Source organism: Pyrus communis, chromosome 17, assembly GCF_041283825.1.
Source record: "Pyrus communis isolate YQ-2024b chromosome 17, ASM4128382v1, whole genome shotgun sequence".
Taxonomy (NCBI): Eukaryota; Viridiplantae; Streptophyta; class Magnoliopsida; order Rosales; family Rosaceae; genus Pyrus; species Pyrus communis.
The window spans coordinates 11,079,901-11,101,803 of record NC_142581.1 but is presented as its reverse complement, the minus strand read 5'-3'; the positions used below and the strand labels follow the sequence as shown (position 1 = coordinate 11,101,803).

General features: G+C 37.1%; 3 protein-coding genes across 4 annotated transcripts; 1 reads left to right on the top strand and 2 right to left on the bottom strand.

Annotated features, from left to right (window-relative positions):
• Positions 1–4,494: 4,494 nt before the first annotated feature.
• Positions 4,495–9,689, bottom strand: LOC137708394 (non-canonical heme oxygenase HOZ, chloroplastic). Of its 2 annotated transcripts, XM_088689779.1 has the most exons (10): positions 9,252–9,683; positions 8,913–9,046; positions 8,083–8,292; positions 7,828–7,930; positions 6,735–6,814; positions 6,574–6,651; positions 6,091–6,182; positions 5,447–5,558; positions 5,027–5,152; positions 4,495–4,941 (listed from the first exon to the last, which is right to left on the bottom strand). In XM_088689779.1, exons 2-10 carry the CDS (start codon positions 9,000–9,002, stop codon positions 4,831–4,833), a joined length of 1,002 nt encoding a protein of 333 aa, XP_088545905.1. In that variant the 5' UTR covers positions 9,003–9,046; positions 9,252–9,683; the 3' UTR covers positions 4,495–4,830. The 2 variants fall into 2 exon arrangements, with proteins under 2 accessions (XP_088545905.1, XP_068303557.2); XM_068447456.2 differs by lacking the exon at positions 8,913–9,046 and having other exon boundaries at positions 9,252–9,689.
• Positions 9,690–14,832: 5,143 nt separating this feature from the next.
• Positions 14,833–17,501, top strand: LOC137708331 (beta-glucuronosyltransferase GlcAT14A). Its single transcript, XM_068447389.2, has 4 exons — positions 14,833–15,813; positions 16,102–16,177; positions 16,319–16,428; positions 16,616–17,501. Exons 1-4 carry the CDS (start codon positions 15,294–15,296, stop codon positions 17,164–17,166), a joined length of 1,257 nt encoding a protein of 418 aa, XP_068303490.2. The 5' UTR covers positions 14,833–15,293; the 3' UTR covers positions 17,167–17,501.
• Positions 17,502–19,907: 2,406 nt separating this feature from the next.
• LOC137708672 (B-box zinc finger protein 32) lies at positions 19,908–21,200 on the bottom strand. Its single transcript, XM_068447795.2, has one exon. The coding sequence runs from the start codon at positions 20,934–20,936 to the stop codon at positions 20,124–20,126; it is 813 nt and encodes a 270-aa protein (XP_068303896.2). The 5' UTR covers positions 20,937–21,200; the 3' UTR covers positions 19,908–20,123.
• Between the last annotated feature and the right edge of the window lie 703 nt (positions 21,201–21,903).

Below are 21,903 nucleotides of genomic sequence, written 5' to 3'. Positions count from 1 at the left end.
GATTCTAACATCAGAGATCAAAAATTATTAGAACTTATAGCACATATGAAGGATGTAGGACTACCAAACCTATGCTCTAATACCAAACTGACACACCCCGACCGAAGTCGAGGCATGCTGGCTATCACCCGAAGGTGACGTAACCAAAAGTGTAAGTGATGTAAAAATGCGAATAAATTAAAACCAAAACTAGAACTTATTTAAACTAATAAAGTGAGTGCGCAATCAAAACTAGGTAGTACTTAATACACAACCGGAAATAGTTCCTACATTTATTAGGGGTATGTCAGAATCGCCGGCTAATCCTCGTAAGCCACAAAGTAATTCAGCTATTCAGGACCTGGAGAGGTGAAAAACAGAAGAGTGAGTGGGCAAAAACAAAGGTTTATAAAACACTATTATTTTCCCAACATACTAAACCCTTGCTGTAAAACATGTATAATTTCCAGAAAATCATACACTACGTATAAGTATGAAATCAAATGCAAATCAATAATAAGTCTAGAAATATGCCAATCACAATATCTCAATAGTAGCATAATAAAATCAAATGCTCATCGATCTATGCTAGCACACAAGTTGGAGTCACCTAATGCAACCTGTACGACTGAACTGATGCTCATCAATCTATGCTAGTTGATAGACTCATATTTATACAAGTTTTTATTACCTTAGTACTTGGATTATGTATAGCATTCATCCCTTATTAGTAGTTTACTTGTGGTTTTCTTATTTTGTAGGATTAATTGAAAGAAAGGGATTTTGAGGCAAATAAGAGAAGTTTTGAGAGCCTAAAAACGGTCCGTAAACATTCAAAGGAAGTTCACAGGATATCAAAGCGATGCCTAAAACATGGAGGTGACACAATTTGGAAAATTTGGGATATGAGAGTTTTTGTCCAACGATTTTGATGGGCTGCCATTTATTTATCCCGAGGAACCTCATTGCATACCATATATGGATCAAAAGATGTGGAAGTCTTCTTTCAAATAGAGTTGGAATCATGTCAATCCGATATTCCTGCAGTGAATTATGATCATCTTAGTGATTGCTATTCGGATTTCCAAGTTCGGTTAACTTTGCATTTCAAGTGATTTAGGCCAAAATTTGTGCAGTTCACTTAAGTTAGAGATTTAAAGCCCAACAAGTAAATTAGTCTGACTAGTGTGATAGAGAAATATGAGCTGCCCTTTTAGGCCCAATAATGCACTTAATCTTCATCAAAATACGAGTGGAGGGTGGAGATGAAAAGCAAAAAAATAAAAAAAATGAAAAAATAATTGTGGGGATTGATCGGTTTGGTTCCAAGCAGCTGTTGCTGGGAATAAAGGGGAATAAAAGGGAAAACAGCTCGAGACTTGAACGGCGGAAAAAAAGAAAAAAGAAAAAAAGCAGAAGAGGGGGAGGAAGGCACGCAAGAGTTCAGGTGCTTGCGGAGGGCAAAAATCTCCTTCGGTTCAAGGGTTTCTCATGCTTTTCTTATCTTTAATTATGTTTTCCATGACTATGTGTTTCTAAATTCTTTTGCTAAGGCTAGAATGTAGCCATACAAGAATATTTTGTGTTTTTAGCTATTTGATTATCCAAGACAATATCTGTTATGTTGATTCGTTTGTTCTTTCGTTCTTAACGATTGGCCATCACTTGTATGAATTAGTAAGTGTTTGCTGCAGGTTCATAGGCATACACCCATGTTATGTTCTTGATCGAATCATGAATTTGAGATCACAATTTACTAGAAGTATACACCATGTTCTAGGTTTTGTGTGGTTGTATAAAAGTTTCCATTGTACTTAGGGAACATCAAGGTGTGAAATCTAGGCATACACCATGCTAGTTGCTTCTTAGAAGAATATAATTTGATGCATACATCATGATTGGATTATAGAGTTGGGAAACTTAATCATCAACATGGGAGTTGTTAATTGGATAGTTGATAGCTAAGAATCATAATAGGATTGTTATTGGTGAAATTGGATGTCTTAGCCTTTAACTTCTTGTTTGTTCTTAAGTTTTATTGTTATTGGTGTATTTATTTTCTTAAACCTTCAACAATTTTATCCTTTAGTATTAACATCCAATATTTCCTTTAACTTTCTTGCTCAATAATATTTTCAATTTCATTTGTACTTGAATTGGTTAGTTATCGAATTAAATCACCGTTCCTTGTGGGATTCGACTCCGTACTTGCACTTCTATACCATCTACGAACCGTGCACTTGCGGATAAATGTGATTACAATTAATCTATTTTAGGTTGCTCTAATTTACGCATCACTAGCACACAAGTCGGAGTTGCCTAATGCAACTTGTATGACAAGACTGCGTGTAATCATAATATACGCTTTAGTTCTACAATCAGATGAAGACTGGCGCTATTCGCAGTCACATACAAGTCGGAGTTGCCTATTGCAACTTGTACGACAAGATGTCAGAGTTGCCTATTGCAACCTGTACAACATGACTGGCACCTACTTGGATCTAAGGTGAGCGTGCGATGCGGATGTGAACATACACGTGAAAGACTGGCCTTGGCCCTGGGCGAGCACTAACATCTGGTGCAGCAATGATGAGCAGACTACATAAATATAAGCATGCCATAACGATTCAATAATTCTAGTCAACATAATAAACTTACCTGCGCATCCCGTAGTATTATTTTAGCATTTCACAACAGTACAACATTTCTTATAACATTATTTAATCATGGCATAATAGGCATAAATCAATTCAAAAGCATTTGTGGAAACTATAAAACTTTATATATCATATATATGAAAACAAATGCCCACTCACTGATACGTCAATGGATCGTAGCCTCCTAGCCTCGCTTGTCCTCGTACATCCTCGGGATAAGTCTCACCTATGTGAGAAATAACTAACTAATTAATTAATAAGGATATAAACAAAAAGGCTAGGAAAAAAAACCCCCATAGTTTGCTCAAACGGAGGGTTTAAATATACGAAAACGTTCTACTCGACGACGTGGACCCGTACACGTCTACCACTCGCCGGCCGGTGGCCAGACGCGCAGTCACGCGCCGCCAGGTCATGGCCACACGCGCCTGACACGTTTGACAAACTGACAAAAGAATATTCCATCAGATTTGATGGAATATTCCATTAACCCTAACGACTTCAACTACCTTTAGCGATGTCAGAATTTTTCGTTAAGTTTGACGGAATATTCTGTCTTCTTCTCCAGTAGACCTCCGCCGCCATCTGGTTCGTCGAAAACTGGAGAATTTGGTCGGATTCCGGAGAAATTTCAAACTTTCATATCTTCTTCATTTCTCAATCATTTTTGACAAACTTTATATAGACTCTCGGCCTTACTTTTGTGGTCTCAAACCCATGGTTTTCCTCGTCGACTCCACTTCAAAACTAGGCTAGTGGCCTCGGGGAGTCACTTAGATGCTTCCAAACCTTCTAAAAATGTGCAACTCGAACGGAAAATAATGGAGAAAATCACCCCCGAGTCAGAGCTTCCAAGTTGCTCCGAGTTGAACACTCAAAGCTCGTCCATTTCGTGACCGATTGGTATGGATGTGTTCGTGGGAATAAGAGGAACACGATGGTGGTGGTTGCAAGCTCGATCTGTGAAGTTTGGTGGTGGTGCATGTGTGTTGTAGAGAGAGAGAGAGAGAGAGAGAAAGAGAGAGAGAGAGAGAGATCTTTTGATTGGCTGAGGAGAAGAAAAAATCTAATTGGGTGAGAATTAAGGAGAGTGATTGATTGGTGGGTGAAAACAAGTCACGGGTCCAGTTTTAAAGAGGGAAGGGATCAGATTTCATGCAATATAAACCTACAGGAAATCTATAAAATCTGACTCACCCTATCTAAAACAATGTTTCCAACACTGGATAATTTGCACACACGTGTACAATTCTACCCATTGTCACTTTAAATAAACGTATACAAGTCCATTTTGGGTCTAACTCGCGCTCACGTGTTCGTGACAACGAGTACTATTTAATTACAATAACAAGAAAATTAATTAAAGCCAAATAAGTACGTCCACGTCACTTTGCCAACAAGGACATAAATGTCAACTAACACACTCAGGGATACAATTACATTAAAAAAATTAGGGATGGGTCGTCATATTATGTGAGACCTATATAAATTTCTTGTAATGTATTATCTTACAAATTTGACAAATTATTAATTTTACACTTTATTCCCAAATCGAAACCGAACATAAAAATTATTAACCGAAATTATTAATTTAACGGGTATAAAATTACCGAAGTTCTACTGTATTCTAACTCATATCCAAAGCAAATAAATATTCTAGTGACAACAACTGATGAGGTACATTAGGGATCACTAAACATTGTGAAAGGATTCACAAAAGCCCAAATAATTTGTTATTTACTACCTCCCCGTAGCACCTAGGGTGTCCCGTAAGACTTAGGGCCGACACAACATTCTCATACAACTAATCATTTTAATACTCTGTTCAGTTAGAAACCACGCTACTAGACTCGAAAGATTCATAAATATTATCAAGACCAGTAAATTATTGAAGCACATGATGAGAGCAATAAGAGGAGGCAGAGTTCTGTGTGTCTAAGCTGAAGGGTGTCGGTGGCACAATGGGCCACCAGACGTCTAAGAACAAGACACACCTTGCGTGCAATTCCAAACTAAATAATGGAGCTATTACATTTCCTATAGGTTAACAGAATTATATGTAACTTGACAAAACACGGTACGGTTATTTTTTCCCCAGTTCGAAACAACAGCGACTTGTTTTACAGTCCATCCACGCCGATCAGTCCATTCACTTGTAAGGAAATGCATCACGAGCGAATCCCTGTCATCACTTCTATAACTTGAATACTCGGCCTTTGTTTATCACTTTTCGGAGAGCAACCTTTGCTTCCTCCAGTGTCTCGACAGAATGGCCTTCGTCAAATGATATCCTCTGTACGTTGAACTGCAAACGGAGCAGAAGATCATTTTTAATCGTAAGAAACCGGGTAATGTTAGAGATTTAGAAGGTTGTTACTTTAGAAACCTACCTGTGCACCTTGGCGGACCCGAATATCAGTTCCTTTGCTGTCTATGGATATGAGAGCGGCATCATCCACCTCAGACTCGGCGGATAAAAGCTCTTTTAGGGGCTTCGAAAACATTGCATTGAGTTCCTAGATGAATAGAAAATTAAAACTGAGTAGGCCTAACTGGCAAAGAGGAGTGATATGCAAATCTGCAAAATTTACTTGGGGAAAACAACAATCAACTTAAAGGCCCCATACAAGCAGATAAAGACGAGCATGCTAAAAGTGGACCAAAATCTGTCGACAGCGTAATCAAAGCACGAAGGAAATATCCCTTGCAGCACTATGCATACGTGTGGTTAAGATTATTGAAAATTCAAAAGTTCCTATTAGCCTTTACATAATTTTCTCTCAAATAAAAAAAAAGTTGACAGTGTTTACCTTCAGGTTCTGCTCCCCTCCATTAACTGCAATCCTATCAGGCTGCAGGGCCTCATATTCTTTGACGTCGACCCAAGCAACAGTGCCAAAGCCACCAATGAAATATATGTCGCTGCAAGAAATCAAAAGAAAGTTTCAGCATGCCAAGAAATGCATTTAGTACCACTTTTGATCACCTCAGAAAACATGGAAATATTTGACCAAGGAGTTTTACTTCTACATGGTCAAGGCATCACTTAATTCATTGTTAGGTATAAATTCCCACTCCAACACGCATTATTATTGTGCCCTAAAAGTTCCATTCTGTAAGAACAAGCAAAATAGAAAGGCAGCATCCGGCACCATGGATTCTACCTTATGATTCATGGTCAAAACTTTACCACGTAATAAGAAATACAACTAGCCCGCCCCAGTTGTACATGGACAATGCTTTTAAGAGGATATTGACACAGGTATACTTCAGGAGTCCGTAAAATGTTCCCTGTCCCAAAATGGTTTTGACAATTTATGGTTCGGAAGAGCCTAGCAGTCAAAAACCAATTACAGACATAATGCGCAGAAAACAGCATGAAACACAAGAAATTTTTTAGTCATGGAATCAACATAAACGACACTAATTACTCAAACCAAAACAATTCACCAACCTTATGTTCTGCATCCTGAAGTAGTAGAAGTTTCCCCATTGTTGAGAAGGCCCCTGTTGATGCTTTGCTATGTATTGCTTATGAGCCCATTCCTACAATCACAGCCAAATGCAATGAACCTACTGCTAATTGTCTAGTAATACATTGTCCGTCCTCTTATCACACATATTTAACTTTTAAGCCAGACATTCAGCAGCAACAGCTGCGAGTTATAAATACGCTGACAACTCAAACTTTTCATGACCGGATTCTAAGGGCAAACTGCAAGTCAACTATAGAATTAATCCAAAAACGAAGAATTGACCCCAAACATGAGCTTCAAGCACCTAATCTTTTCACTACTATCTGCTAAATCATTCATTTCACATTTCTTACAGGTGAGAGCTTTTTGTTGCAGATCACCACTGTGGCTAGAGGAAAAAAAATAAACTTGTGCCCAGGTAACCAAATACGTCCTTGCCAGGGTATGAGTTAGAAAATCACCTGTTCATGCTCTGGAAGTGGGTAGACATCACCAAAAATGGTTACCCTTGCATTTGACAAGCCGCTCCATCCAGGAATCTACACGAGCTAACTTTTAACAATATCCAAATGGAGAAAAATAGAGTAAATAAAGCCAAAAGAGAAGCAATCAAATCACTAACCTGCACAACAAGTGTGCATCTTGGATCAGCTAACAAATTCCGAGTATGGATGGCCAATGGTGAAAACGAAAATATAGGATCTGCATATCATCAACGAATAATAATAGATTGATCAGTCGGGGGTCCAAAATACAGATCAAGAAAACAAAATGGTCCAATATAGAGGATGACGGTTCAAATTGTCAACCACCGTAAACAAAGACAAAATAGACTGCTAAACAGCCTCCATGCAACTGTTCAAGTTGTACAAATAAAAAGGGCTAATTATCACAAACGGTCCTTGATGTTTTGGAGATCCATAATTTTCGTCCTTTATAATTCACTTCAATCAATTTGGTCCTTCATGTTTGCTCCCACATATTAGTTTGGTCACTGCCATCCAAATCCGTTAAAAACTCCATTACGATGCTGACATGGCACACGGGACCCACAACTATACTTATTTGTTGCTATGTAGATTTTAGGGAAAAAAATCAACTTAATAGCTCAAAGTTTTTAAAACCATAAAGAAAAACTTAAAAACCTCATCCCCCAAAACTTAAAAACCTATTAAAACACACAACCCAAAACTCAAAAACCTCATCCGCCATGAAAGAATTGGTGGTTGAAACAATTGAGCTGAGGCACATCTCTGAATCTCCAGTCCAACTTCATCTTTAGTGATGGCCTGAGCAGAGAGGGGATGCGAATGGTTTATCATTTTCCTTTACCTATTTTTTTTTCAGTTTTGAAATTAAAACATTTCTTAAAATTTAATTATTTGCTTAAATCCATGTGGCATCATGTGATTGGTGTTGTGGGATAGCACACATGTGCCAATTCAGCACACAAACAAAACTTTAAGCAAATTTGGATGAAAGGACCGAACTGATGTGTGGGAACAAACATGGAGGACCAATGAATCGAAACATAAGGGAATAAATTATGATTTTCCACAACATTAAGGACCATTTGTGATAAAAACCCAATTAAAAAAAACATAGTGAAGAGGATTTTTAGAGACCACCTAGACTTTAACTTTATATGCAAATTCTTTTTTATTGAAGGATGACAAAAAACTGCTTAATAAAAATGTAAAAGCTCATTAACTTACGCCCTGATGAATCAGGTGCAAAATCAACTAGAGAACCAAATGGATATCCTTGTCGCCTGTGGTGCATGCGAGACATTACGGTGCACAAATGAGCAAATCTGGCCTTGAATGAGGAAGCAAGACGTATTTAGCAGCTTAAAAATAAATAATCAGCTAGCATATTAAATCCTCAAGTGAAAAAAATAATATATATATATATATATATATATTATATATATTCATTCAGAATCAACAAAAATAACAAAACGTGTCTACCTGCTCCATAAGATTGCGTACAGCTAAGGCGGGACGGGGTAAACCATGAGCTGAAGTTGCACTCTGCACCCCGCCAGAAATTGGAGTTCTAAAGAGCCCAGCTCTTGTTCCACCTCCTGCTCCACTAGCAGAAGGGGATGTAAGAGACATATCTACCATTAATGCCTCATCCACATTCTTCTCACTACTATCGAAGTGATTTAAATCGCCCTTCAGAACAAGAAAAACAGAAACAGACTATGATCGGATACAATTATAAAATAAGAGAACTATAAAACATATATGTACTGAAAAGAAGGGACTAACACTGCAAAACAAATGTGAGAGACCTAATTGTCAATTCTTAAAAAAAAAAAATTCAAGCGTTTATAATTCCACGCTGAAGCTATATGTAATAGAACTACATGTCAAAAACCACCTTGTGCTGAAAAGGTCATTCCAAAGCAACATTTAGAGCTTGGTTCGCTGTTAAAAATCATTTAACCACAAAACAAAGGGTGGCAAGTTGGCAAGGGAGGCAATGCTCTATGGTGTCCCCAACTCACCTACTTTCTGAATGCAGTTTTAATAGCAGGCTATGGAGGCATACAATTGAAGGTTTTAAGTTGAATTTTCAGTGATATTCATTGTAAATTGGCTAAACGCGCATCGCAAAAAGTTTCTCTCTACTAAATCGTCTGCCTGTTTCGGACCAATCTGTTGTATGACCTATGGTTCGAAGAAACCAGACAGTGTTCACATATTGCTCCAGCACCGGGGCGTATTTCTAGAATAGCCCTTGTCGGTGTCATTGCTGAACAATGTTATGGAATATCAAGGATTTAACTCACAATTTTAGCTATCTGTGATAGTTGCCGGATTCCTTTCTTGATAAAGATTGTTGATTTTTCAGCAAAACCAATATGTCGGTTCCAATACATGTCAAATTCTTCACTTTTTCTTCGATCACAAAAGTTTATAAGTCCTACAAATCAAAAACTAAACCAATATCAACAACTTGCACTCCAATTTCCACTTATTTGCACTTCCCACAACTACTTAACACAAAATACGATTTAATCAAAATTTTAAATTAATAAAAAAAAACATACACACTCACACAATTGCTGAAAACTTCACAAATTAACACACAGACAAATATATGCAGAGAAAGAAGCAAAAGCAAATACCTGAGAGAAAGAGAGAGTGTCTTCGGAAAGCAAGCCGAACCCATTATTCGGAGGCCTCAGCTCTCCACTTTCGCCGGACCCAGAGGCCTCCCCGGACAGAGCTCGAACCCGAAGCCCAGAAAAACGAGAACTTTGACTGACTTTCAGAAACCCACTTCGATTATTCGGCGTTCTGATTGAAGTGGGGTTGTTCAGAACTGGGTGTACCTCCGGAACGAAGGCAGAGCTTGCGAGGGCTTCCATGGAGAATATACAGAGACAGAAAGACGGTGGATTAAGTGTTTGGTCGGATGTACTGTAAACTGCGGAGGCGAAACTGAGTGACAGATTTTGGGGTTGGAGATGGTAATTGTGTTGGGTTTGTCTTACGTTGTTCGCCCCAAAATCTGTTTTTTTTTTTTTTTTTTTTTTTTTTTGGTAGTTTTTGGAAGTGGCATGCAATCGAGGAAGGTGATAAATTTGGGTCCTAAACTATGAGTGAGGATCTTCGCCGGATCTCTTTATGAGAATCTCCTTTAATTACATTCGTTCATTATATATCGTGCAATAAGTTTTTGTTAAGTACTATTTATAATCAATTTTAAATAAAAAAAATTACAATGATTTTTGCCCAATGAGGATCCTCCTATCTAAACTATGACTTAATAACAAATAAAGCTCAACCATGAATAATTCTTGCCACCCGAGGTGCCATTTGTCTCGGTCCCACATCCACCATTTCGGTCATAGGATAAAAGTAAAATGACAATGTTTAGATGGGTGTAAGTAAAACAATGTCGTTGTAAGGATTATTTGGTTCAATTTCCGAACCACTGAAAGCCTTACCAAACCAACAAATTTTAGTTTGGTTTTTCAAATTTAGTTATTTTTTTGGGTTTGGTTTTTTTTTTATTCATGTTCGGTTAAATTTGGTTTTTTTAGCATTTTAATTTTTACTCTTTTAGAATATTATATGATGTTATTCTCGGCACTTTAAACAAACATTATAATATCCAAAAATAACACTTAAAAGCACATTAATAATAAATAAATAAATAAGTGTTGTTATTTCACTCCAAAAGTCTAATTATACATTTCTCATACATGTATCTTTTTCTAAATATAGAAAACTTGAGGTGCATAATAAAAATCTTTTAGTGCTAGTAACAGCCAAAAAAAAAAAAAAGTATTAATTTCAAAGTCTTTGTCAATGTATTAATGCCAATATTGCATGGAAAGAGATCCTCTCCGGATCTCTCCCTCCAAAATCTAAAGATTAAATGATTTGGACCTTTGAAATTTGATTCAACGACTAAAAATTATTGTAGTTTTTAAAAGTTTTTACTAACTTCTCTGTTTTTAGCCGTTGGATCAAATTTTAAAGGTCCAGATCATTTGATCCTTAGGCTTTAGAGGGAGAGATCCGGAGATGATCTATTTTCATAATTGCACAATTATTTGACTGTCATTATGAGATGTGACTAATTTGATTATAATAAATGAAAACTGTAGTGTAGAGTCATCCGATGAAATGGAAAACAAAAATTGCAGTGGCAAGATACATATCACACATGCAACTTCAATTTTCTGTCCATTCAGTTCATTAAGGCACAATTGCAACCTTGCCCCTCAATTATAAAAGTACTAGATGGAATCGAATCTAAGTAATTCATTTGGTCACCTGACTTCGAATCATCTTAAGAGAGTCCACGTTTGGCTCTTTTGAAGGGCATACATTTCTTCTTTCATTGTTCTGAGTTACTTTGTACAGAAATTTATATAGAATTACTTTAGATTGTCTAAATCCTACGTTAGGTCTACTAAATTAATCAATTGACCAATAGGTCCCACGGCGTTCGAAATGGTATTGCTTGTAGTTCTTTTGTTTTTTTCTATTGAAGTTTATTTCGGACCAAAAAAAATAGAATCAGATCTTAAAAGTTCTGCCTGCAGGACTGACAATCCTCATTACTTTTTTACCAATCTTCCCCTATCATATACCCTGCCATGCGCCTATTGATATCTTCAAAAGATATTGCCGCATAGGCTATTAGGCCTCACGAACATCAAAACTGCGGCAGATTTGACTATGCCCCACTGTAGTAGATTTTACGGCGTGCTATGTACCGATTTACACGTTTTAAATATATTTGTTGCCTGAATTGATAAAAAAAAAGTTAAATATTTGAAATAAATGAATAATTTTAGATCATGTTAGAAAAAATCCCTCACAAACCAATCAAAGAAGCTGATCACATAATAAAATCGATCTTTCAATTTTTATCTACATTCTATTGAATTTACATTACCAATAGGGAAAATAATTTTTAATAAACAACTAATTTAATCAAATTATTGCTAGCCCATTGTGAGATTAACCACACCCCTTCATCTTTAATGTAGATAATATCGTTTGTTTAAAAAAAAAAAATTCATTGATAACTAATTTAATTACCTTGTTATGAACGTGTGAAATACTTTTTTTATAACTGGCATTACATGCCTTTTAAAATGTTTTGAACATGTTTAAAAAAAAAAAGAAAATAATACTTAATGGACAACTAATTGAATCACACTATTGCTAACATATTATGATGTACTAATTATAAAAAATATACAAAAAGAATTAATTATTAAAAAAACACTCTTAAAATGACGAAAATACTCATGCATTATTTGATGCATTACTTTGGATTGCTTTTGAAATTTTTTCTTTTGGAGGTATTTTTATCCAAAACTTTTTGGTGAAACTTATGACCCCCAAAAAAGTTGTTGGCTTTATATATAAAGATATTAATAAATAAAAATATACATATAATTAGTAATTTAATGATAAAAGGATTATGAGTTGGTGTTGGAGTTGAATTGTACCAATTAAATAGCATTTGAAGAAGGTTTCTGATTCTTAATTAGTGTTCAAAAAATCGGCCTAGGAAGCCGCCTAGGCGTTGGGCGGTGGGCTTCTATGGCGATTTTGGGAAAAACGTTTAATAAATCGGAGAGGATCTAAGCGGCCGACGAGGCGATGCTAGGCGGAGCTAGTCGTTCCTCGTCTCTTCTCTCTACGTCTGTGCAAACTAACCCGTTGATCTCTGTCACCACCGATGAGAACGTCGACAACATGATGGAGGAATACGACCGCATCGCACAGAATCAAAACTCAAAGTCGGCGCAGCTCCGCCTCTTTCCCAGAACTTCTATGCATTAAAATAGAGAATTACCGTGGTGGCTTAGAGGGAGATGTGCAGAGGTGAGATGGAGGGTTAGAGGGAGTTGTTTTGATTTGTTATTTTCAAGAAGAGAAGAATAGAGGGTTAAAGAGAAGAAGATAGAGAGTTTTCTTGGTAACAGATGAAGATAAGGTAGCAGGGAAAATCGTGGAAAGTGGAAAAAGTGCCTATTTTTATGTGAAAGAAAGTCCACCAGCCTCATAATAAGAAAAACATAAATAATAATTACCCACTATCAACTAATAAATATATTAAATAAATTATTCAGATAATATTTTATTATTATTATTTTTTTAAAGGCCAGACTATATTGGAGGTAAATTCTCTACCTTCCCACTCCTCGTGCCCTCCTGTTTGTGTGATCACGGTTAAGCCGCGTCAACATTTTATATTACTATTCATTTTTGTCTTATTATCTCTATAAAAAAATAATATAAAATATTGATGTAGTTTAACCGTAACCACCTCTAACTATATTATACTTTTGCATTATATATGTGTATTTTTTTCAAAAGTAAACTCAATGTTTATTTATCTAAATTTAACTAATTTATATGATATATATAATTATTTTATTCAAATCCACCTAGGCCCTTGCTTCCCGCCCGACTAGCGCCTAACGTTTTATAGAATTTTGTTCTTAATATGTTATGTTTTTTAGGGAGTTTTAACTGAAAGAGCTTCAGTCAATTTTATTTTAATTAAAAGCACTTAAAAATTTTATTTAATAAAAATGACATAAATTACCCACTAATTTAACTTTTAGGGTTAATCTCAGTTTACTATCCTGAAGTTTATTAGTTTTCAACATTTGGTACACCAAGTTTTTTTATCCCAGAATGGTACCTGAAGTCATAATTCTAGGACACTTTCATACATCTATCAAGGTTGTTATTAGATCCGGCATTTTGATTGTACACAGGTTGTTGATGTAATGTAAATAGAATGTACATGCAAACTGAAATTCTTATTCTACCATGTCGGTTCAGCTATCTGTTTAGTTTTTGAATTATTTGGAAATACTTGTGTTGATTTGTGGCTTTGTGGGATTTACCAAAGCAAAATGTGCATTTTCCAGATTGATGAAATTGAGGATGTGATAGTGTTGCTGCTGCCTATTAAGTATGATTCATTGCTAGTTGTTGTTATCAAGATTTTGTGTATCTTTTTGTGGAAATAATTCATAACTGTTGTGGATTGCAGTCTCAAAATCCGCAGTGGGTAATTTTTCTAGCCTTATCCATTTCTTAAATCCATTTCTGTTTTCTTGAATTTAAGGTGCTCGTACTGTTTCCATTTTTCAATTTACGTCTCATTTTTGTCAGCTGAATTTGAATTTGGGAAACAGAGAGGCAAAAAAAGGTCTTCAATTTGTCAACAATGCCAGATGCAGAATTCTCTTGAGAGTTCTTCAGTACTTTAGTGTAAAGGTTGAGGGACCGCAAAAAATGCATGCCGGTGAGAGGTGTACTATTGACGGTGAGGGGTGATGGAATCCGGGTCGGGTGCATTTCGACCCGCCCACATAGTGGGCTTCATAAAGATAAGTGGGCGATGAAGACTTGGGTCAGAACAGAAATTGAAACTTGATTGGCCCAAACTACTGGCCCTATAGTATGAATCTTTTTTAACTCATATTTCATGGGAAGCAAAGGAGAAATTTTTCAATATGACGGAGACATAAGTGGTACACTATGTATTTTTATATATGTTGTGAAATTTTTTATTTTTTAAGTTATTAACTTTTTAACACACATATCTCACCATTTGTATAGTGACACGTGGTGTACCACTCTATGTACCAGTCACACTGAAAAATCTATAGGAAGCAAAGATCCTAATCTACTCCAAATTTATAAAAAGACGAGAAAATTTGTATAAGTAGAAGTAAATAATGAGCTTTTGAAGTATCAATAACATTGTCATTCTTCAAATACAAAAAGTAGTAAATATATAGGAAGAAAACGAGAGTCGAACTTTTACAATGCTCTACCTTTTGGACTAGAAAACCAACATAAAAAAGTTGGTTTTACTCGAACAAGGGACGAAAACATAAGCAACTGTGTGCAAGTTTGATTCCAACAAGGTCATCATCCCCTGTATTTCTTATTAACACACCCAATGAGTTTGATATCATCCGTGTGAAATTAATGGGTGCTCATCGTCGGGTCTGTTTTCTGGTGCCTTGAAAAAGCACCACGCCAAGAATATATTTTGAGTCTTTTAAAAAACTAGCATTTCAAAGTTTTCAGCCAATGACAAAACGTTCGCTGTTGCACCGCGTGAGCCAATGACAAAACGTTCACTGTTACACCGACACGCGGTGCTATGCAAATGTACGATAAAAGTGCTTACGGTTAACAAGATTATGATGAAATTAACATCTCAACTAATAAAAAATACACATCTCAACTCTCTCTCTCTCTCTCTCTCTCTCGCTCTCTCTGTATCATTTTCAGAAGGCCTGACAAAATATCTCCTTGCTTTCTTCAAAAACCAGTCTCCCCAACCTCCGACCTTGTTCCCACAGCTGCCTTTTTCATTTGTTTTGGTACAACTTGATCCCATGAACCCTTCACCAAACCCAACCTTTTTTTTCAAGTTCATGGATTCATTTTTCCTCTTGTCACGAGCACTAAAGCTACTTCCCTCTCTAAGGTTTTGTCCAAGCTTTTGGATTTGAATGGTTTTTCTTCTTCGCTCGAGCGATACTCTAATCTAAGCTAAACTGCCGGGAAGGTGGATTTGAACTTTAGTGCGTAGGGGAAGCATAGTCCAGCCAACTTGACTACGCCCAGATCTCCGCATTTGAATGGTTTGAAAGCTTCCCTCAATGAGAACATCAAACATTTCTTCGTGGTGTTCGGGTTATCTTCTATGGATCCCAGCACTTTTGGTTACTTTAGTCTTGTTGGGAGCAATTTCAAGATCATCTCCCAATGTGTTTTCTAGATATGGAAACAAATACCAACTCTCAGTGGGAGTGCCATTGAAGGGGAATGGGAACCCCCCTGTCTTTGCTTATTGGATATGTGGAACTGAAGGAGAAAGTGAGAGGATTTTGAGGCTTTTGAAGGCAATATATCATCCGAGAAATCGGTATTTGCTGCAGCTTGATTCATGTTCGTCGGATTATGATAGAGGGCAACTAGCTCTCTCTGTTCAAGCCGAAGAAGTTTTTCGATATTTTGGAAATGTTTATGTTGTTGGGAAAAGTTTTGCCCTCAACCAGATGGGGTCTTCTGCTCTTGCTGCCACACTTCATGCTGCAGCATTGCATCTAAAGCTCAGTACAGATTGGGACTGGTTCATCACTTTAAGTGCTTCTGACTATCCCCTCATGAATCAGGATGGTAAGTGCTTTCACATCAAAATCACTTATATTATCGGCAGAGTCACTTGATGCTGAACATCATTTGAATCAAGCTTGAAAGGTTTAAGGATTTAAATATCTGTTTTGGCTTATAAATTTTATCTTCGGCTTTCAGTACCCTCAGGCCGAGTTTGATAACCATTTCGTTCGTTTTCCATAAAATGCATGTACACTTGGGAACTTGATCACTTTAGTTTGGTAACCCATCTTGGTTAATTGATCAACGTGATTCACTGACTAGGAATTTTTTCCAACTCTTTCTGTTCAGATCTGCTCCATGCTTTCACTTTATTGCCAAGGAATACCAATTTTATACATTTTACAAACAAGACCGGCTGGAAAGAGTAAGAAAAATCAGCCTCTTGATGCTCCCAGTAGTTTGTTTCTCTGATCTCTTTTTTCTTCGAAGAAATTAGGCACCTTGAGTTTTTCACTGACAATTCACGATGTCCTGAATTTTCTAAATGGAAGCTGATTGTCTGCAGGCAAACAGATCGAATCGTTAATGACCCTAACTTATATCTTCAAGAGGTTGCTCCACTTTTGTATGCTGTAGAGAAGAGAACCATGCCAGATGCTTTCAAAATCTTTGGAGGTAAGTTGCTCTTACTGAAATTGAGCATGAAATGCGTATCCAAAGAGAACGAGAAACTTATGAGCATGATAGTGATACTGACACGTAGTGTTACTAAAAAACTTCTCGTATTCAATGTGTTATAAGATTAAAACAGCTACAAGTTGGAAAAATTCTAAAGTTTCATCATAACTTATGAAATGTATAGGTTCGCCTTGGACGATTTTAACCAGAGATTTCATGGAGTACTGTGTAAAAGGCTGGGATAACTTTCCCAGGAAGTTACTGATGTACCTCAGCAATGTGCCCTACCCTCTTGAATCCTACTTCCACACAATTATCTGCAGCTCATCTGAGTTCAAAAACTCTGTAGTGAATAATGACCTAAGGTACATTCTTTGGGACACGTCTGCACTCGGAAAAGCAAAAGTCCTTAACATGTCACACTATGATCAAATGTTAGCAAGTCGAGCGGCCTTTGCTAGACCGTTTCAAACAGATGATGATCCAGTGCTAAACAAGATCGATGAGAGTGTTTTGAATCGGACTTCGAAAGGGTTGGTTCCGGGAGAATGGTGCCCTGGCATAGGGAGAAGTAAGAGCTTAGAGAATTCAACACCTGATAAGGAAGAGTTGTGTCCAAGTTGGGGCAACATTAACCATGTCACCCCGGGTCCTCGTGGCGTTAGTCTCCAAGAATTTTTGGCTAAGCTTGCTGTAGAAGGAAGATTTACAACCGGTCACTGCCAAGAACACTGATAATTTTCCAAGCTTGCATTTGGAATTTTTCTTGAATCAGATGATGATGATGATACATATATATATATATATATATGATCATGATACACGTGTGTGTGTGTGTGTGTGTATTACAAAATAACACTTCAAACTACATTTGAGTAGAAGCCTTGGCTTTCTACTTGATTGAGGTATGTATGGTTAGTGAATTAGGAAGATAAGGTCTGCATTCTCACCCACTGCATTTGATGACAGAGTCTGATGTTGGATTAAACTTTCTTTTAGCCTGTATTCGAAAAGGCTGTGAAAGTTGTAAACTGACAATAATTTTTAGTATTATTGAACGATATCGATGACATGTGGTTGGGTTAAGTTACATAATCAGCTAACACTAATTCAATATTGAACTCGTCATTTTATAGCAATCTATACTAATACTTCACGCTTACACGTGCAGATAAATATTATTTGACCGTAAAACCAGTAACAGCTGATAATTGTCTTTCATTATTCAAAATCATTGAACTGTGTGCATACATGGGGCTACCTAGGACATCTTACCCGCCCCTTGCACCGAAATTTTGAAGTCCCCTCCCTCTAAACTTTGTAATAAAATGCTCACGAATACAATAGGACGATATTTTCCGATAATTTTCTTATGTTTAGGCTCACTGTTTCCTTCAACCTCCATATTTTGTACCTTGGAGGCTTGAACATATTTTTTAAACAATGTCTTGATCAAAAAAAATATATTTTTTAAACAATGTCAAGTTACACACACACACACACACATATATATATATATATATATATATATATATATTATATTATTTCTTGATGTGTGGTCATACATTCTTCTCTCTCTACTAGCGAAGAGAAAAACCTAGAAACGTCACTGGTCATGGATGCAGAAAATAATTGACATTCAACCAACTAAAGATGTGTCTTTTTCATAAAAAAATAATAAAAAATGTGATGCAGGGTCAGCATCTTAAATTGAGATTTCACCGATTCTCTGGAGTCGACGGATCCGGAGATTTGTACCATTCATTTTAAATTATGTGGTCCTCATTAGCCTATTTCTTTACTCATTTCATACAAATCAAAGGTGCGAATCACTATTTCTTCAACGACCTGAATCTTCGAATCCTTAAACTCTAGACACAGAAATTCAAAGACGATCTCGACATCTTTACTTCTAACCGCAGCCACAACCGAACTTTTTGAATGTTTCTTTCTCCTCCACCAAACCTTCTCAATGCCCCAAAAATCAGAAATCCCCACATTTCAGTTCTCACCTTTATAATTATTAACTGTTAATATCTGCTTTACTTTATTATTGACCCCTCTTTGTAGAGTGACTCACACGGAACAACTATACCACTATTGTACGTTTTGGCACAATAATACAATTTTTTGTGCACATAATAGTCCATTATTGGACCGACATGCCAGTGTTGGTGAATCTAATCTATAATGTGTGTTCCTAAAGGCTATAATGCGGTAGCCCATAGATTAGCTTATTTTTCCGTGTCAGGCAATGAAGTAATTTAGTTCGAGAATCCAACTGATATTATCACGTCTTCTCGTCCAAGATTTGATGTAATATGAGATCATTAATATATCGGCTCTTTAAAATTAAAAGAAAAATTATCAATTCCATTATTATGTCAATCAACTCGCCTATTTAGCATTCCCGTATCTTCTGGTTGCTTTATGTAATGAGAGCTGGCAAATTTACTACCACACTATATGAAGAAGAATCTCTCAAGATTTGAAAGTTTACTTGGTCAGATGAGCAAGTTAACTTGATGAGTGATGAACCTTGGAGAGAAGTGTCGAGTGTATTTTAAGAAAATGTCAACAAATTTGCACCCACCACAAATATGACACATGCATCTTATTATGTGGTAACACATCTTAATATCTTTTACCACATATGATAATGCTTATGAGAGAGAGAGCATATTTCTTTTATAGCAAGGAATGCTAAAACACACCGTGGACACAAATTTGTTTGCAAATCATCTATCGAGAGGCTAATTTTGTAGCAAATGTTCTTGCAGATGCGGGTCACTTTTTTTTTTTTTTTCCCCTCTAGTGTTGTTTGGTTGTAGACCCTGTCTAATGAGGCAAGATCAACGTGGTCATGAGACTATTGTAGTTTTAACTATTCGAGAGGGTTTTCTTTGCAACATTTTTTCTTCTTATCAAAAGAAAAAAAAAAGTTGGTTGCATATACTAATGAGAGAGATAGGACGAAAAGGTCTATACGCTAGCATAATTAAGTTTTCCATGTTAACCAATGTCGGCATTTTCTTTTTTTTAGTTAATCAATAATTTAACAAACTTTTGTCCATGACTTTGAGATCTAACAAATTAAAAGGACTGAATTTTACTAGACTAAAATTGGCGGAATCCCATAATTCTAGTAAAAATGGATCCTTCTTCACAAAATTATTGAAAGGAAATCACAACCATCGCCTACTAAAGATTTGGTCCACATTTAAATCTCCTTTAACACATCACCAAGAAAAAATTGGGCATGTGTGGCTAATTTTCTGCTCTCACATCTAAAAATGTGGATGAGAGGTCACTCTGAGAGTCAAACTTTTGTCGTATCGTGAATATAAAGTAAAATCCTCGACCATAAGACTTTGAGCCTTCTTGGTATTAGAGCATTAATAGCCATAAAACGGTCAAGAATTAAACCACTAATCAGAACCAAAATTAATGATGAAAATGTGGCCAAGATAGATCGATTTTCAAGAATTTCGGGTTGTGAATTGTGATCTTAAAAAAATTAGGAAAAAAAAAAACGAGATTACAAAGTTAATTTAATCCTTTCGCCCCCAGCTGGTGCCTAATTAAATGTTATACTGACTAATTAATCACCATCATAATTGAGTCTTGACACTTAAGAGTTCACACGCGTACATTGCACTCGCACGTGCGAAAGGACTCCACACACTCAAGTCTCAGCACTCTGCCCAGCCTTCCTCCAGATCGTCCCGTCGTGCACGCCTAATTCTCAGCTCACTCCCGAGCTTAGCTTCAACGGCTAGGATCAGCTTAGCCGGCACTCCGGATAGCGCCTCGACCCGTCTCAGATTCTGACACGTAGAAACCGACCTATCCCCACGGAATCTCAACCCGAACCAAAACGACGCCGCAAGGGATACTCTCAGAGGCACACCCGCCAACCGCTCCAGGCAAAATCCCGAGGCATTTGACGCCGTTGAAACCACCGCAGCCGCCAAATTACCATTCACCCCAACGTTCTTACACCAATTTACGAAATTACCCTCCGCTCTCGCATCCACTCGCCTTGAAGTTCTTGCTCGAGCACTCCGTACGCTATAATTTCTCTTGGCGCCGGAGAATTTGCACTGCATATTCCTCTTCGCGCCGGGGAATCTGTACCGAGTATTTGAACCGGAAACCTCCGTCACGGAGCCCTCGGATTTCGGATTCTCGTATCCGGTCTTTGTGGTCCCCATTTCTGTGCTGGATATGCAGGCGGAACAATCCGACGATGACGACATGGCGTCGCCGTCGCAGTCTCCGGAAAAAAATTCAGGCGAGCAGGAGGTGCAGAGAGAGTGATGATCAGGGGTTTCGGCGACGGATTTGCAATTAGAGCAGAGAGGGTGGCGGACGTGGCGGCCGACGAGGAAGTTGGCCTGGTGGACGCGGGCGTCGCAGCGGGAGCAAAGGAAGGCGGAGTCAGAGGGGCAGTAGAAAGAGGCTTCCTGGTCACAGAGTTCGCAAGCCCGGAAAAGTTTCTTCATTTCTTGATTTCCGGCGGAGAGCAGAAGAGGAATGGAAGTTGGGAGACGATTTGGGAATTCGGGGAGGTGGTGCGGTGAGAGGATATGTGGGTGTGGCGAGGGGGATTATATGGAGAGAAATGCGGTTATGGAGGATGAGAAGGTTGTGTGTGAGTTGAGTGTCTGTATTTTGGCTTTTAAGACTTCCTCCTCAAACACTCAACCCGGTCTCTGTCCACATACTAAAACCTCCTCCTCTCCCTTGAAATTTGCCCACATATGCTCTTATATATATATATATATATAATATTCCAACTTTTGGGTTTTGCAACCTTCACTCCTCTTACTTTTGATTATTGCATTTTATCCCCAATTAATTATTTTTCTTAGCAAACCTTCTATTATCGGTTTATAGTAATACTAGTAAAGTAAACTTCGAATACGTGAAATCACCCAAAGTAATAAAGATCACTGGAAATTCTTTTGCTTTCTCTTTGTCTCCTTCCAATTATCTGTATTGTTGCGTTATATTTAGGATCATGTTCCACAGTTTTGGTTTGTCGTTCGCACTTGTGGGAGGAGATAAACACTCCAAAAATCACTTCCATGTATATAAGGTTATGAAGCATTTGAAAACGTTATGAAAGTGGATTTGGATGTGATTGTATGCGATACATTAGTTGTGAGGAATTGGTAACATTGTACTCTAGATGAATTTGGTTAGGCTCAAATAAGAGAGAAAAACCATAAGCAATTATGAGTCAGTGTCAATCGAACAACCTCCCATTTTCTATAATTTCAATATGTTTTGACCCATTGATTTTACAATTTTAAATTCTTTAAGTAATAGATAACAATTTTCAAAGTTCACACTAAGGTTTTTAAATGCAAGAATATTGCTCGTTGCTTGAACTTTGAATTTGAATGTGTAGAGAAATGCCCTCAAGAACTAATTGCATTGGAAAAGAATCATAAGTAATATTTCAAT

What these genes read in the sequence shown, in the direction of transcription:
- LOC137708394 (XM_068447456.2), bottom strand. Translation starts at nt 9,494, where the DNA reads ATGGAAGCCCTCGCAAGCTCTGCCTTCGTTCCGGAGGTACACCCAGTT. An exon ending in TACGCAATCTTATGGAGCAG is followed by an intron (nt 7,931 to 8,082) that starts GTAGACACGTTT and finishes TCCTCATTCAAG; the next exon opens with GCCAGATTTGCTCATTTGTG. An exon ending in GGGTCCGCCAAGGTGCACAG is followed by an intron (nt 4,942 to 5,026) that starts GTAGGTTTCTAA and finishes CTCCGTTTGCAG; the next exon opens with TTCAACGTACAGAGGATATC.
- LOC137708331 (XM_068447389.2), top strand. Translation starts at nt 15,294, where the DNA reads ATGAGAACATCAAACATTTCTTCGTGGTGTTCGGGTTATCTTCTATGG. An exon ending in TCCCCTCATGAATCAGGATG is followed by an intron (nt 15,814 to 16,101) that starts GTAAGTGCTTTC and finishes CTTTCTGTTCAG; the next exon opens with ATCTGCTCCATGCTTTCACT. An exon ending in TGCTTTCAAAATCTTTGGAG is followed by an intron (nt 16,429 to 16,615) that starts GTAAGTTGCTCT and finishes TGAAATGTATAG; the next exon opens with GTTCGCCTTGGACGATTTTA.
- LOC137708672 (XM_068447795.2), bottom strand. Translation starts at nt 20,936, where the DNA reads ATGAAGAAACTTTTCCGGGCTTGCGAACTCTGTGACCAGGAAGCCTCT.